This window comes from Pezoporus occidentalis, unplaced genomic scaffold (genome assembly GCF_034315485.1).
Source record: "Pezoporus occidentalis ecotype Australia unplaced genomic scaffold, CSIRO_AGI_Poc_V1 ctg71, whole genome shotgun sequence".
Lineage (NCBI taxonomy): Eukaryota > Metazoa > Chordata > Aves > Psittaciformes > Psittacidae > Pezoporus > Pezoporus occidentalis.
In genome coordinates, this window is record NW_026916062.1 from 500,771 (window position 1) to 516,951 (window position 16,181).

General features: G+C 41.1%; 1 protein-coding gene across 1 annotated transcript; it reads right to left on the bottom strand.

Annotated features, from left to right (window-relative positions):
• Nucleotides 1–660: 660 nt before the first annotated feature.
• UGDH (UDP-glucose 6-dehydrogenase) lies at nucleotides 661–15,004 on the bottom strand. The gene is made up of 12 exons (XM_062642422.1): nucleotides 14,825–15,004; nucleotides 13,918–14,086; nucleotides 11,476–11,577; nucleotides 9,928–10,128; nucleotides 9,653–9,850; nucleotides 9,002–9,149; nucleotides 7,731–7,825; nucleotides 5,849–5,979; nucleotides 4,988–5,121; nucleotides 3,759–3,850; nucleotides 3,559–3,669; nucleotides 661–885 (listed from the first exon to the last, which is right to left on the bottom strand). The coding sequence occupies exons 2-12, from the start codon at nucleotides 14,077–14,079 to the stop codon at nucleotides 775–777; spliced, it is 1,485 nt and encodes a 494-aa protein (XP_062498406.1). The 5' UTR covers nucleotides 14,080–14,086; nucleotides 14,825–15,004; the 3' UTR covers nucleotides 661–774.
• Between the last annotated feature and the right edge of the window lie 1,177 nt (nucleotides 15,005–16,181).

A 16,181-nucleotide genomic window follows, 5' to 3' on the forward strand; every position in this document is an offset into this window, starting at 1 on the left:
TTTTTGCAAATTCATTAAGAAAGCTGCTTTCAGATGAAGTATGTAAGCAGAAAGGAACAAAAAAGAGCCATCAGGTAGCTTCAAAGCCAGTATTTGCTTTCTGCTTGGGCTGACACCAAATTAGGTAATTCTGCTTAAACTGAATGTTCAAACAAGCAGAATGCTCCTCTACTGAAGAGGGGTTGTATTGGAAAGACTTGCCCCAGGAATCTGATTACATCAACAATTTATGTAGCTGCACATGGAATGTAGGCAAGACAACTAGAGAATCAAAAGTTAAGAAAAAGTGAACCTGCATAGGGGTATTATTGTTGCAGTCAGCTCTATTTTAGGGCTCAACCCAAATCCTGCCAGATTCATTTAGCACTTTTTACTTCAATGCCAGTTAAGAGCAAGCATTTAACTGGGTGAAGAATTACCTGATCACTCTCCATAAGGAGACTGAAGTAAAATGATACCGTTTCTTTTGTTTTCATATAATTTGAAACATTCAAAGTGCAGTTTAGGAACACTTCCAGAAGCAGAAATCTGCAGTTTGAAGGTAACTTCTCCATTTAAAAGATGATTAATTATTAAAAACAGATTTGTACCATCCTTCAGTAACAAAGCTATAAAAATAGAGATTTGAAATTAGACTGAATTCACATGTACCAGGTACCATTTCTAGTGTAAAATTGGTTTCATTTATGAAAATATCTTTCCTTAAAAAAAGGATAGGCTTACAGTTATTATCACTAAGAAGGTCCACAGAATTCCTTCAGCACCTATCAAACATTATACTCTTGGCTTTTTGACAGGTGGATCCTGCAGGCTGAATTTAGGAATTTCACATGAGGATGCAAAAGGAATTCTTTTGGCTGACACCTTCTTCCCGATTGTTTCGATCTGAAAGGAAAAACACATTTCATAAGTGGCAAGCTAAGCTGAGCATGTTGGCCTATGAGGAAAACTATAAATCACATTCAGGACCATGACACTAGAATAATACAAGCCACAAAGCAAAGTGTGCCCAGGGACAGTTTTTCTGGGATTGAAGTTGCAAAAAGGTTTTTATTAAACACAGCCTTCCACAGGTGCCTGCTTTGCCTATTTAAAGCTGCATGCATCTTGCTAATTTGAAAATTCATGTGCCTCATCTTCCATAGGACTATCAGAACAGAAATCATAAAATGCTTCTGAGTGTTCACAGGATGTGAGTTCAGCCTCCTTTGTCTAAAAAATTATATCCAGTAAATTCAGATAGATTCCCAACCCCCCCCTTAATGTAGTGGGTTGTGTTTGAAATAACACAACTCTAAAAGGCTAAAGGCAGTCAACTCTGTACAAGAGAAAGCACATAAAAAAGCCAACACACACAAGCCAGGCACTGCAATATTCAAAGAGCAAGACAGGTTCTCCTAATTTCTAGGTCAGACTAATGTAAATCACCATGGACAGAGCTTGTGGAGGATAAAACACCAAGTAACAAAACAGTTCAGACACCCAGCAAGCAAGGAGATCTGTGGCTTTCCTCTCAAGGAGGACAGGTCAGATGCAAAACACCAAAAGAAATATTCAGCTATTTTAAGTTTCGCTGAATTTTGATGAATATATTTTAGACAGACATCTGAGTGAACTCTAGAAAAGAGTTGTTCAAACAGTCATGTGAGGTGTAAGTACTGTATTTGCCCGTAACAGCTTTAATTGGCTGGTTAAATCAGTTTATACAAGCCTGTTCATGAACAGTGTAAATAAGTGAATAGTTTAAGCAGGAGAAAAAACATCAATAAAGAATCCATCAATAAAGAATCCTGTAGCCATTATGCAAGTAATCACAATACTCAGGAGTACACAGAATAAAACACGTTTTATTCTGTGATCTGGCTTGTAGATTTTGTTCCAATTGTGTCTAGGTGAGATGCAGGTTATTCACAGATTTGGTGATTTTAGTATTAGTCACATTCTGTCTACGCTAGAAGTGCTTCAAGCCCTGCAATCAAGGCTCACTCTGCATTCTCTACTTGAAATCTGAGCAGATTTTCCCAAACCAGAAATTACTTCACCTATAATTACAGAGCTTCACATTCATATTCCCTAAACTGAGCTTCACTGTGGAAACAGGTTATAATTGAAATGGTAGGTGTGTTTAAAGTTTTTTTAAACTCTAGGTTGAATAAAAGAAACCCCACAACATAACAGCTCAAATCCATGAATTTGGAGTGTATGTAATGGAATTGCTATTGGCATCAGGCTGTATATACAATAGTTTTTAAACACGGGCAGTTAAAAAGACTTGGTACCTAGAAAATTAGATTTTGGGGCTGCCCTTTTAAGACAAAATCCTTATTATTTCACACAGAAAATATAGGTCAACTGTTGAATGTCTTCATAATGACATTCTGGATGAAAAATCCAGATAATAAACCTGGATGACAAACTGGATTCTGGAAAGCAAACTCACAAATTGGTTAAAAATTCAACTAGAATGTCAAATAAAAGTTACCCAAGAGCTATGAAACAGAGCTTCTTATTTGGGAAGTCTTTGAAGACACAGACCCACAAAAGCTCCTCAGAAAAACATCACATGGGTTATAATTTGATACATAATTTGCTATTACCTTAGCAAAATGCTTAGTTAAGAAGCTTTGGGCCCTCTCTTGGATGTAAACACAGACCATTGCTTTGATCTTCTGGCTGACATTAATCAGTCCTCTCTAGCTTCCCATGTAACACTTCTGAAGATAAGTCAGTGAAATGCTGAAGCATCTTCACATACAAGGCTTTCAAGTCCAGCGGCAGCCAGCTTGTGCAGAACTCAGGGAAAGTCCAAAGCTTCTTTTAATAATCTGTCCAAGTGGAGGATCTCACTGGCTGGTAAGCATGTTACCTGCACTACACCTTGCAACTGTAGGTAAACCTGCTTTATGTCATTTCTGAAGAATGAAAAGGTGCTTACAGCTTCCATTTACTTCTGAAGGAAGCATACTCTGCTATCCTGTTACTGTCAATTTTAGATGTTGCCTTTTTCATCTGGTGATGTTCAAATAAGTTTCCAGGTACAGGGTGTGGCACAGGTTATAACACACAGCAAATGCTAAGCTCAGCCCTTCTGATGGGTGGTAGCAGCAAAGACTGCAGGACTTGAGGAAACAGTGAAGGGGTTAGTTTTGGAAGCAATTATCCTGCTGGTTATCTAGAACTTAAGAATGATATTTAGCAGGTTTTTACATCCATCTCAATCTGCATGATTTCCACAGTCCAAAGGGCAGAACAGCATTCAGATGTTGGTTCAACTCAATGCTCTTTTCCAACCTAAAAATCCAGATTCTGTGATTCTAAGGCATGCTTATACTACTGAATAAGCATCCTAGTCTGATGCAGATTGGATTTTAACACAGTAAGCTATGAAAACAGTAAGGTAATTAATGGAGGAAGACAGTGCTAATGAGGAGACTGAAGTACAGATAGATAGGTTTAGAAGAGGATTTTTTCAGTTGCTACTCAGTCACTGCAGAAGGAGAGAAAAGAAGGAAGAAAGCAGACAGACAGAAACGTAAGCAGCGTCATGCAGCTGATTACCTGGAAGCCAATGACTTGTAGCTCATTGTGAAGATCATCTAGAAGTCTCCTACCATCAAAGATAAATGCAGGCTTCAGCATCTTCTTATGAATACGTTCATAATCCAACTCCTGTAAAAGGCAATTAAAGCAGGTAGAATAAAGCAGTAGCATAACACTCCCTCTTTTTTTCTTAAGTTTAAATTGAAGATAAGATTTACCTTAAACATGTCCCATTCAGTGCAAATTACAAGGGCATGAGCTCCATCACAGGCTTCGTAGGGGTCTTTACTGATAGTGACCAACCGAGACACTGTAACAGAAGGAAAAATAAAAGTTCTGTTCTGCACACATACTTAACCATCAATCTGCTGCACTACTGGCAAACAAGTCTTCTTCCTGCCCTACACAAACCCCAACTTTCAAGTCACTTACCTAGAGATGTTTACTATCAAGATCTTTATCACTTTGATTTCCCTTACTTGAGTGAAAGCAGCTAGTACCCAGCATCTGAACAGTCAGAGCACTTAAGTGTTTGAAGTTAAGCATTCAAATTTGTTTTAAACAGTCAAGAGCATCTCTAGAACTAGAAGTTACTATGGAGTGTTCACATACCAACTGTCACAAAGGTCACTGCCTCTACAACACAGCATGTAACAGTTTGTATTTAACTCCATTCACACTACAAAAGATACACATGGCTTACTAGCAGCTGCCTTCATCCTGACTGCCTCAGCAGTTCCCCCTCTAACTCAAAGGCATGTCAAAAAACATAACACCTTTCACTCCATCACAGTTCATTTTCCACCATTCTCTTCACATCTGATCCATCCTTCTCCCCCATTCATCATCTCTATTCTCCCCCTCTCCAATATGAAAATGGAACAAAAAAAATCTCAAATTCCCCCTACGTCTCTCCAAGAAATTTCTAGTTATAGATGATTACCTTAAAGTCTTCTTGAATTTAAGGAAACAAATTTGGAAGAAATACAGGGGAAGAATGCTCTACAGTGAATTCCAGAATTATTTCTTTATTTGTACTTTATATATGCAAGCAAGAACTACAGCAAGTTACTGGTACTGCTGAACCCAGGACAGCAGTAGCAGGTAGGACTCAGTACACAAAAGGAGCTGACAGAACAACATTATTCTCTTCTACTTATGGACATTCTCTCTCTTCCTTTCAATTAGGCAAAGAAAATTCTTTGCATGTGTTCAAGTGGCTATCAAAAGAAAAAAACCCACAATAGTACATAATCAGTATTTAGCTATAGAAGCTATGGGGAAAGGAGGAAGAGTTACAGTAACCCTCTGACCTATAACAATCTTTAATAAGTGTAACCATCGTCATGGTGAAAATCTGAAGATAAATTTACAGTATTTAACCTGACTTGTGTGTTTTGAGAGTAGGGTGGGAAGGAAAAAGTAAGCTTTACATGAGCATTCTTACCTTGGTTATCTTCTGAGACACCCAGATGTGAGAGATCCAAGATTATTTGTTCCTTAGGTACTTTAGGATCATAGATATGGAGCTTTGCTCCTTCATCCATTAAATACTTGCTAATATAGATACTGGATGACTCCCTAGGGAAGTGAATCAAAGAACCAGGTGGCATGTTGTAAGCAATTAAAGTCTTCAAGTATCATGATATATTATGCAATGCCAGAGCTTTTATACCAGTTTTATATTAAAAATCATAGTGGTAATCCATGCCAGCAGTAAACTTGATATCTTGAGGGACATCAAGGAGAGCAATACAAAAAACAAGTTTACATCCATCTTGCTGAATCATGCCAGAGAGATACTAAGCTTCAGGACACCTTTTGACCATAATTAACAAGGCCCCAAGCTTATAAGCATTCCCCACAAACTGCAGTTGGACAGTTGTATTGAGTTTGAGCTTTGCAGAAAAACAGAAGTAACCACCTTTGGGAAACAAAGCTGAAACTTTGGCTTCATACAGTAATTTAGAACAGCTTGCAAAAACATTTGCATTCTTTTCTGTGGAGAATAGAAGGGCTCTGTCAGGAAAAAAAAAAAAAAAATCTATCTTTGCTTACACAGGTTAATAAGGACTACAGTTACCTGCTCTAGATTCTGAGCCATTCAAGTATGCTCTAGAGGTCAAGAATCAATTGTCTCACCCAGCTGAGAAACACTAATACTTATTACAAATCAACTTAGTCACAACAGTTTAAGGGTCCCATATCTGATCTGGTTTTATTAATGCAATTCAGCTGGGGCAGTTAACTGTGTAGCTAGTGACAAGTGGAGGGAAACCACATTAATGAACAAAATTTGCTTTCTTACCTTGTGTCCCCAGTATCCTTTTTGAATGCAAACCCTAAAATAGCTATCTTCTTATCAGCAACAGTATTGAACAAGCTGTCAATAATGCGGGAAGCAAATCTTCTTCTCTGATAGTCATTCATGTCTATTACCTGAAGTTACATCAAACATGATAGTATAGAAGGAAGCAATTTCAAACTATAGAAGATTCTATTAACAATCAAGCCAAGCTACCTACACAAGTTTAATACAGGCTTAAAAGAGAAAGCTAAGTATTTACTCAGTGTCATAAGTAAGCCAAAGATAAATCTACAGTTAATTTATCAAATCCTATTTTAATCAGTGACTATATATGCTAATGCATGATAGCATGTGTGCATAATGTAGTGCAAAGGCTAGGATTTTTTCAGATGGCTTGTTTTTTAAATCTATACATTACTGTATTCCCGGCAGAATCATGGAAAGCAATTTCAGTGTTAAGAGTACTTGGTGTCACGTGGATATCCCATTGCCAGATGTACACTTCCTTATGTGTCACACATAGTGACTGTGAAAATGTTTTTAGCCTTTTTAATCCACACAAGGTCCACGAAGTACATTAGCCTCTTTCCTGATGGGATTGAAAGCCTCTCCCCCATGGACTAGATGTCTTAATGAGGTATGTTTTTAAGATGTCAATCTGCACCTCTTTAAAGGCAGACAGCATAAAACATGTCTTTCTTGTTCCAAGCAATTCATGCAAGAATTAACTGTTGCAAGCAAGTAACTAAACTGCTGACTAGCCCCTGGCTGGAGGTCAAACTATCTGAACAGGATGCCCAGTGGCTTTCTACATCACAGATAATGCAAGAAGCTGACAAGTCACAGACAGAACTCTGATGGCAGAGTTCTACAAGCAGTTAAGGGAAATTACGAGTGAGATCAAACCAAGCTTCAGACAATTGGAAGGGAATATTAAAGACCTTCTGGGAAATAGAACTTTGCAAAGCCAACAGAGCTTAAGTAACCCCTTCAATAGTACCACATGGCCATGATGACCCAGGTAACAGTATAAGAAAACTAGATTTAAGCATCGATGTGGCACAACTGAATCAAAGATGAAGTAGTAATTAATATTGGCAGGTTATTTATTTGACACCAGACTGGGATGGAGAAAAGGTAAGGGGGAAATGCTAGCCAAAAGGAATATTAAAAAAAAAAAAAAAGAAAAGCCACTAATAAGGTAGGCAAATCATGTGCTGGGTATTTTGGGGGCATCTGCTAGGCAGCCTTAATCACCATAGCCTAAATCAGGAAAATAAAGCTGTTCTTTTGACCATGCCACACATGTCAAAGCTGCCTCTTCAGTCAGTACTGGGGAGAGGGGTGAGGTCCTTTCACCAGTTAGTAGGGAAGCACTTGCTAGTACAGGCTGGTCATCCTGGAATTGCTGCATTGGTGCTAGGCCTGAGACCATCCCCATCTTCCCAACCATTCTTATTATTAACCAGGGAGCAGCAGCAACCATGTTCATTTATAAAATACTGCCAAGTTGTTTCAGAAAAGGCATTGTAAAAGTAGACCCTGAGGAAAAGAGAAGCTTTAAATTCAAAGTAGATGGAAATAACTAAGCACAAGAGAAATACTGGACTCCAGGCATACTTGTGGTTCACATTTTCTACTGCTACTTCTAGACAACTTCCCAATCCATTTGATACAGATAATTTAATTCATAAAAAAACCCCCACAAACAAGTATCAAATGCCAGTGTTAGGCTGAGGGCCCTAAAATGTACAGATGATCAATATCTATTCCTTAAAGCTGAAACACAGATTACATGTGAACAACGCTCAAAAGCTCAATGCTTGATACCTGAAAGCTTAAGAAATACAACTCCCTCAAAAAATTGGTGAAGAACTTGTACCTGTTGCCAGTAGCGGGCTACTTCAGGTAAGTTCAGTGCCTCACAGAGGTATACTAAATTCAAGACATCCTTCTGAAAACAGCTACCTCCAAACCCTGAAAGAGAAAATGGTTATTTGACAGGTGACTAAGGTACTACTGTAAACCAGCCACTGGAATCAAGTAATTTTTTTGCAGCCAGAAATAGTCACCATTATGTTTTTTCCCCAAGTATTTTGCTTCTAGCAAATGAAAACTTATGTATCTCTCAAAATCCAGCTCCCAGACTTATGTAGTCAGTTACAGAAGCCTTAAAATCTGCTTCAGGTCGCACTGAGGTCAATGGAAGTTTTAACCCAGTCTCATGGAAACATATGGTAGCCCCTAGGTTTTTTGTTATTACAAGTGGGTAGACAAGCTCCTAAGTTTTTGCTCTCCCTCCACTTAGAGATTTAGATTAACATTTCTCAGAACAAGTATGTTAATCAGAGTTCTTTCCTCCCTCATCACCAAATGGATAGCTAATCACTGCCAAGAAACAAAGATCACTATAGCCAGGGGACAACTGAGACAATTAACAGTGGGATCTTTGACCCCTTACTTTGCTCAGCAGAGTCTCAGATGCAACATGTTGTAAAAGAAATTATAGTAACCTAATAGGAATTTTGGTAATTTTTTGTTATCTGCTTTTCACTCTTGCATAGGCTCTATGAGAGGTTATATTTAATAAGGTTAAAGTCATACATTCTTTTTAACATGTAGACTGTAGCCATATAGACATGCTTTAGTCTTATTCTATAAGTTTGCAAGTTTGATGTATCACAACTTCATCACATCTTACCCTCTAGTATATTTGAACAACTGAATTCATTCTACAAATTAGGAGTTGCCATCACACACTCTGACCTAGAGGTACCCTCTTCCTCAGGCCACTGGCATCAACTCCTGAACAAGACTGCAGCAGTTACAATCAGGAAGACATTTTGGAGAGCACTATCATCAGTGATGCTTAAGAAAAATAAAGTTGTGGCTTTTCTTTCCAGAGTCTCAGGCAGGATAAACCATACACTCTGAACTCTCAGCTTTCAGACTGCCAGCTTCTAGAGCAACCTCAGTCCTAGACATACTACCAGCAAAACTGATTTATGCTAGTACTCTGCAGCAATAGTTTCATTCTGTAGAAGATTTTAGAGTATCAGATCACTTACTTCAAAACACTTCTAGTAGACTTATTGCACTGTTAAACAGAAGTCCAGAAGGGAAAAAATCCCAACCCCCAGATTTTTCATTTACCAACACTGGCTTTGAGAAACTTATTTCCAATTCTTTGGTCTGTTCCAATAGCTCTTGCTACTTCTTCAACATCTGCTCCTGTTGCTTCACACAGAGCACTGATTGAGTTAATGCTGCTGATTCTTTGGGCAAGGAAAGCATTAGCTGCCTGTAGATAAAACACATAACGAGGAGAACTTAGATTTTTTGAGAAATCAAGATGCCCATGGACCTAAGTGAGTTACTACTGGAAGAATTACTTTAACTCTGTAACTCTGCTGAGATACAAAAATGGTAACATAAGCACTTTGATACATAAATGCCAGTTAATGGCACCCAAGCAAAATAATGTAGTTTTTAACTTGCAGAGTTCAACCTGTTTTCATGATGGTAACCTGTTTCCAGAGCACTGAAAGTTTACTCTTAGTAATAAATAACATAGCAATAAAAGTAAGAAAAGGATTTCAGGGAAAGTTTATATCATCTGTTAGCTCAGCTGAAATAACTGGAAAAGATGAATATCCTTTGACATACATACTGGGTCCTCCCAATTATGTTTGTCTTTTCTAGCTGCATCACTCAGCATCAGTGAACTTAAGTCTCACTCTGAGTCTTCTTTGTCTCGCTTACACCCATTGCTCATTGCAGACAGCAGAGGTAAATAACACTAACCAGTTTAGAAAGCTCTGATGACCACGTATTGGTTGTGAGAATTTTTTCTTTGGGCACCCAGTGCTCATAAACAGCACAAAGAGCACGGACAGCTTTCTGTCCCTCTGGAGAATCATCTCCACCGATAAGCACTCTATCTGGGTTCTTCAGGTCCTTGATGGCTGTTCCTTCTGCAAGGAACTCTGGGTTAGACAGCACCTAGAGCACAGAAAGAACAGGTAACAGCCAAAAGCAACAACCAGCCTTTAAATATAAAACTCAAAGATTACACTTACCTGCAAATCTAAGTTAGGCTTAGTATTAGCATCAAATATTCTACGAATGCTCTCTGCAGCACGTACTGGAACTGTGCTTTTCTCAGTGACAATTTTATAGCCATTTGAATTTTGCACAATTCGTCTAGCACAAGCTTCAATGTATTTCAGGTCAGCTGCTCGGCCTTTTCCCATGCCATAGGTCTTTGTTGGAGTGTTAACCTAATTACAAATACATGGAGAGGGAAGAAATTTTACACAATAGGTGCAATTGTTATAATGAAAAAGACATTTTCCTTCCCTGAGTCCAGCTTGCTTCGAGCCCATAATCTTTATTCAGATGAACAGCTATTGGCTTTCTCCATCACCCATTTTGTCATGTAAAGCAAGCTCACTGGCCTCTATTCAAATAGAGTTTAAACAAGAGCAATTCATAGAACCTTCATAGGATTCAGTGAAACTTATTCTAGAAACACCAGTAATTTTTTCATGATTAGTGCCAGCCACCTTTTGTTTCCTGTCCCATGTTAGGAGTATGATACACAATCTTGCAGCTAGTGAAGTAGTTACAGGTTTCATTGCTAAGTGGGTTTAAACTAAGTGTAGAGCTGCTGAAAATTGCTATGCTGAGGTAAACAGAAAAGGCAACATGAGGGAAAACACATCACTTAAATTAAGACAGAGGGTCCTTTTTATTACAAACTGAAAGAAATGGCAACAACATGCAAAACACAACAGCATGCTTTAAGCCAAGGACAGGTGGCAATATACGGGCTGTATTAGTGGCAATCCTCCAGAGAAGTAGCATTCATTTTAGACTTAATGAATGGAGAAAATTACTATCAGAAAGAGCTCTGTACTGAGGTGCCCTAACAAAGAGGAGCTCTCAAGAGAAGATGACTGAAGTAACAAAAAAAATGAACTGTGGCCTACCAAGATGAATAGCAAGCAGTCCTTTTGCATTCTGCATTAGGAACAGCTGTCTAGATTACAAAACATCACACTATTTATGTTTGACTGGATCCTCTAAGTGGTATCAGCAGCTTAGAAATATTAAAGCTAGAAAATATTAAAGCCAGCCAGGCCCCCCCCCCCCTTTTTTTTTCTTTAAAGCTTCTAGAAATAAGTTGTCTTTGTAACCAAATAATCAGGATGACTTTACATCCCTATCTGGGAACCATATCATTACGAAAGTCCCATAGATTTCAGTAGTACACTGCAAAGACAGATACACACTATATTCTACCCTAAGACCCCAGACATCTAACCAAACTAGTTATCGACATTTTCATTTTGATTTAGAGCCTGTTTCTTTGTTAGATGTTCTACTGGCTATAAAAAACACAAAAAGAAAATAAGGTTACTTAACACTTTTGCCACAGTACCCAAAAAGACAAGGAGAAAACTGCGACACAATACATTTCTAACTGAATCTACATGACAAAACAAAGGCCTCTTCCTAATGTAATAGAAACAATGATTTGATAAGAGAAAAGCAAACAAAAAAACAATCACTGAACAAAAAAGACAACCACACCACACACAACCACCTTCTCCCCCTCAACTTACAGAAATAAATACAAGATCAGCTTCTCTAATGGCATCATCAATACTGGTGGAAAAGAAGAGGTTTCTTCCTCGACAGGATTCTACCACTTCTTTTAACCCTGGCTGGAAAAAAAAAAAAAAAAAAAGGCAGTCAAGATTAATGAAGGTAGAAGAACAGTAAACCACATGCCCAAACCGACATTTCAGATACAGAAGGACTTTTTACTTTCCCTCAGTATGGCATGTTTTCAGCCTGCCAGATGTAAAGTTTCTGTAGATTTGCATAGTGAAATAAATAAAACCCTTTTGTATTCAAAATACTCAAAACACCGTCTTGAAAAGCTTTCCATCACACTGAATTTTTACTTGCACAACTGGATTTTAGACTTCAGTTATTCCCATGCTCAATTCTATTAGCATGAGAAGCAATTAAAGAAATACCTGTAATGTTTAAACTCAAGAAGTCTTACAATATTCCTTAGGCTGCAAAGAAAATTGATGGTTCCAACACTCTTTTTCTCTCAGCTACACATTCCATGATCTTCCCAACATCAGATCTAAAACTGATTTAATGAAAAACCCATAAAGAGGTCTGCCACCAAATTAGCAAGCCCAGATCCACTGAAAGGCAGGCAGTGGAGACACACAGGAAATGACCACCCCTGGCAGCCACATATCTTTGAACCAAATTGAACTTATCATGATACCACACCTGCAGTGTGGAAGAATCACAGGTACGATTTGATGAGATTCTTTGCAGTGACACATGCTGTACTATAACAATTCCCCTTCTCTTAAGGCCTCCACTCAGACAAGAGGAGCAGGAGTCCATGTGTACATGATCAATCCTCTGTGTTAGAATGGCCTACAACATTATTTAATGAAGATATAGTTGTCATAGATAAAAGAAGCCTTTAGTTTTGTTTGAAAAATGAAGTCATACACTCTAACATGGCAATCAAATCTCCACCTTGAGAGTAGCTTATCATGACATGAGAGATCTGAGCGAGTGCCAGAAAGGCAAAGGTTCACTGGAAAGAGGAAAACAAAGCAGAAGCTTTTTTGTGCAAGTAATTTTTGCTGTCTCATTTATATCAAATGCCTACTTAAAAGGAAAATAAAGGTCAACACAGGCAGAATAACACATAACATTTGATGGGTTGTAACAACCATTGTGATGTAAATAGAAAAGCAGTCCATTAGACAATTTCTAACACTGGAAAGAAAAAAAGAAAATACAAATCCCACCCACCCCACCCCCCCCCCCCAAAACCTCACTGTGCAATGACTCAATTTTATAACTGCCTGAACTAATTCTTGGCAGTTTTTGTACATTCTTTGCAAGCAAAGGACACTATTCCAGGAAGCAGATGTTGTGAGGTAGGTTTTTCTTGTTGGCCTTTTTTTTTTTTTACATGCCAAGACTAGCTCTACCTTAGCTCATTCAGTCTAAGTAGTTATAGAAAACAATGTACTTGCTTTCATGATCTTTATTGATGTCTCATCTGCTAATCTGAGCATTATACACATTTTCTTTTGAATATGAATGACAAAGGAGGCCTATTCATCTTCACTTAAAGAGTCACAGGTTTTATTTGAAGAGAGAAAAACTGCATTAGAGTTACAGCACAGACAGGAATCAAAAGACTTCTTATAGCAAAAAAGTAACCAAGTACAAGGCAACATGCCTTGTTTTTTGGAGCCAAGTGAAGGTAAGCTTTCCCTCCTGTTAAAGAAAAGAGCTCAAATGTATAAAATGAAATCTTTTGTGCATCTCATGAAAGATTTAAGGAAAGAAAGAGACCTATTCTTTAAGTGTGAAAAGAAAAGGAGTAAAAAACCAAGTTCTGAAGAAGGAAAATCTATTTAAATGCTTTATTGATGTAATTCTGTAATGAAGAAGTGACACTGTGATAAACTTAAAGTAATCTTTACCTGGCCTAGTCTTCCAGGACCAGATGGAAGGTTTTACAGCACAAGTGAATCAGGAACATGACCGTTCCCATCTTATAATAGGGTTAAGATGGGCAGCACCAATTGGCTTTTGGCAGTATTCAGGATTGGAATAAAGCTCACCACTCAGCATTACACATTCATATAGTGCTACAACACAGCAAATAACATCTGAAACTAAGTAAGAGAACTAGGCTATGACTAAACTGGGTTCTGAAAGAAAGTCAGTGTGATTTAGCACAGTTCACTGTATACACATTTTTCCTTAGTAAGCTCCTCATATATAATCCTTAAATACCTGCCTGCACCAGACATATTAAGATATTTTCAAAATCTGATTTAGTGAGCAGTAGCAACAAGCAAATGTTCCAGAATAATCTTTTTGAAGGACATCACTGTGCTATACTTATAAAGATTCAGAGGTGGGCCATGTAGAAATGCCATGCGGTGGGAAGAGGGAAGCAAATGCAACACTGGATGGAAGAAGAGAGAACAGTGAGGGAAGTTTACCTCATAGATGGGGAGCGTATCCGAATTCCAGGCATTGATTCTGGCCTCATTGACATCCACAACAGTAACTTTGATATTGGGGCACATTTGTGCAATCACACTACAGGTTGGGCCACCAACATAGCCAGCCCCAATGCAGCAAATCTTCTTAATGTCAAACATGATTACTCTATTAAGAGAAGAAGGAAAAAAAGAGAATCAGGATTTGAAAATCCTGGCCAAAAATTCAAGGAAGTAACAGGTAATTAATGATTGGCGATTTTATTGTGCTGGCACGGGGAAAAACACTTCCTCGCAGCTGATCTCTTGACATGGGCTGCAGTTACTCTCTCCCACCCGGGAAGGCTTCAGAGCCTGCCCCGCTCCAGGGGCGCTGGCACACACAAACCGTTGAGGAAGCGTTTTCTGCGGTCGCTGTGAAGCCTGCTAACACAAATACCGCCCCTCGGGCCGGGGAGTTACCGATGCCGCGATAGCTCCAGGCACAAGCCGAGGCCGCAGCGTGGGGGAGCTGCGTGCCCCGTTGCGTGCAGAGCCGCGCCAAGCCGGGACCCCCGGACCGGGCCTACTTCCCAGTCCGTCCCCGGAGCCCCTCAGCTGGGAGAGGCGTCGCCAGCGCGGAGACCGCAGCTCCGGCCTCCTCCTTCGTGAAAGAAACAGGCAGCAGCCGACCCCACTCTCTTCCCAGGCGGCTCGGGCCGGGGCCGACCCCCGCCGGCTCCATCTCGGGAGCCCAGCAAAAGGTTCCTGCCGGCCGCAGCGCGGAGCAGTCCCCCGGCCGCAACCCGGCCCCACGCTGAGGAGGAGGCGGCCGCTGGAGGGAAAGGCAGCCACCGCCCCGGGAACCCCCGGTGAAGGCAGAGCAGGGACCCGCGGGCGGCACCGGAGCTGCAGCCCAGACACTTACAGTGGGCGGGAGCGGCTCTGCCCCGCCACCGCGGATCTGGCGGGAGACTGCGGTGAGGATGCTCAGCGAGCTCAGGACAACGGTCCGCTACGAGTGGAGCAGCAGCGGCAGCAGCAGCTATTTAAAGGGCCGCCGCGGGGCCGAGGCAGCTGTTTCATCCCGGGGCCGCCGAGCGAGACCGGCTCCGCCCCACTCTTTCCCCGGGGGCGGAGGAGGTTGGCGCGGAGCCTAGCCGTCCCACCGCCTCCCCGCCCCGCCCCGCCCCGCCGCAATGCCGGCCAATGGGCGCGGGACACCTCAGGCGCTGCCGCTGGCCGCGCAGGCCCGGCCCTGCCCCGCCACCTCACGGGCTGTTGAGGGGCCGCAGGGTCCCCGGGCCCGACTGGGGTCTCCGCGGCCTAGCTTCGGGGATGGGACTGGGGCGGCCGCGCCGAGGAGGCTTCCCTCAGATGAAGGGAAGGGAAGGGAAGGGAAGGGAAGGGAAGGGAAGGGAAGGGAAGGGAAGGGAGCGCTTCTTGGGCGCTCGCCGCTCTCGGGGTGGACTGTGTCCCGGTGCACGCTTTCCCCATATGTCACTTTGGGGGTTTTATGCCACGTTACCCTCGCTCTGGGGCTTTTTTGTGTCCTGAGGGCTGGAGAGGTGGCTGGTCTTGCTGCTTCTTAGTGGGAGAGGCCACCAAGAGCCACTGGAAGGGTCCCCAGCTGCCCTTGTCCCTAGTGGTTGGTGGTGGTGGGGTTGGTGCGGTGTTGGGGAGCAAGTCTGAGCCCCAGTGGAAACACTGCCAGTGGCCTCGGGCAGCTCTAGCATGGCCTGGGCTCCCAGAGGAGGTCGAGTGCCACCCGTGGGGTGAAGGACTGCTGCGCTGAATGGCTCCCCTCTTCTGATGGGGAAATGACTTCTGGTGGTAGAATGTGCATGAGAGGAAGTGTTAGTCCTTCAGCTGTGCTTACTGTGAAACACAAAACTCGGTGTTCATTCTTCTGTAGGGTAGAGCCATCTCAGCAAAGAGAAGTGAACTGAAAACATGGATAGGCAGCAGTAAAACAGTGTTTAAAGTCCAGATAGCAAACATTGCTAGAGTAAGGAAATAGAATGAGCTTGCATTCTTTTGCCCTTCTGAGCTGGGCACTGCCCAGGATCTCTTGCCTAATTGTGTTAAAGTTCTAAGATACTACTGTTGTCTTTGGTATCAATGTTCTCTGTTATTGGTATACTTAGTTGACTTTAGTAGCAGAAAGATTGTGAAAAATCTGCCATCTTGTCTTTTCCAGTGTATTCAAGTTCACTTACAGTGCATCATCTCCTAGAAGCTGGAGGGGGTTTTCCAGTATCTGCAATACCGTAGTCATTTATGCT

Excerpts from the sequence above, each read along its gene's own strand:
- UGDH (XM_062642422.1), bottom strand. The coding sequence starts at position 14,079 with ATGTTTGACATTAAGAAGATTTGCTGCATTGGGGCTGGCTATGTTGGT. Across the intron at positions 5,122-5,848 it reads AAGGATACTGGGGACACAAG|GGAGTCATCCAGTATCTATA; the intron begins GTAAGAAAGCAA and ends TCACTTCCCTAG. Across the intron at positions 3,851-4,987 it reads TGTCTCAGAAGATAACCAAG|TGTCTCGGTTGGTCACTATC; the intron begins GTAAGAATGCTC and ends CTTCTGTTACAG.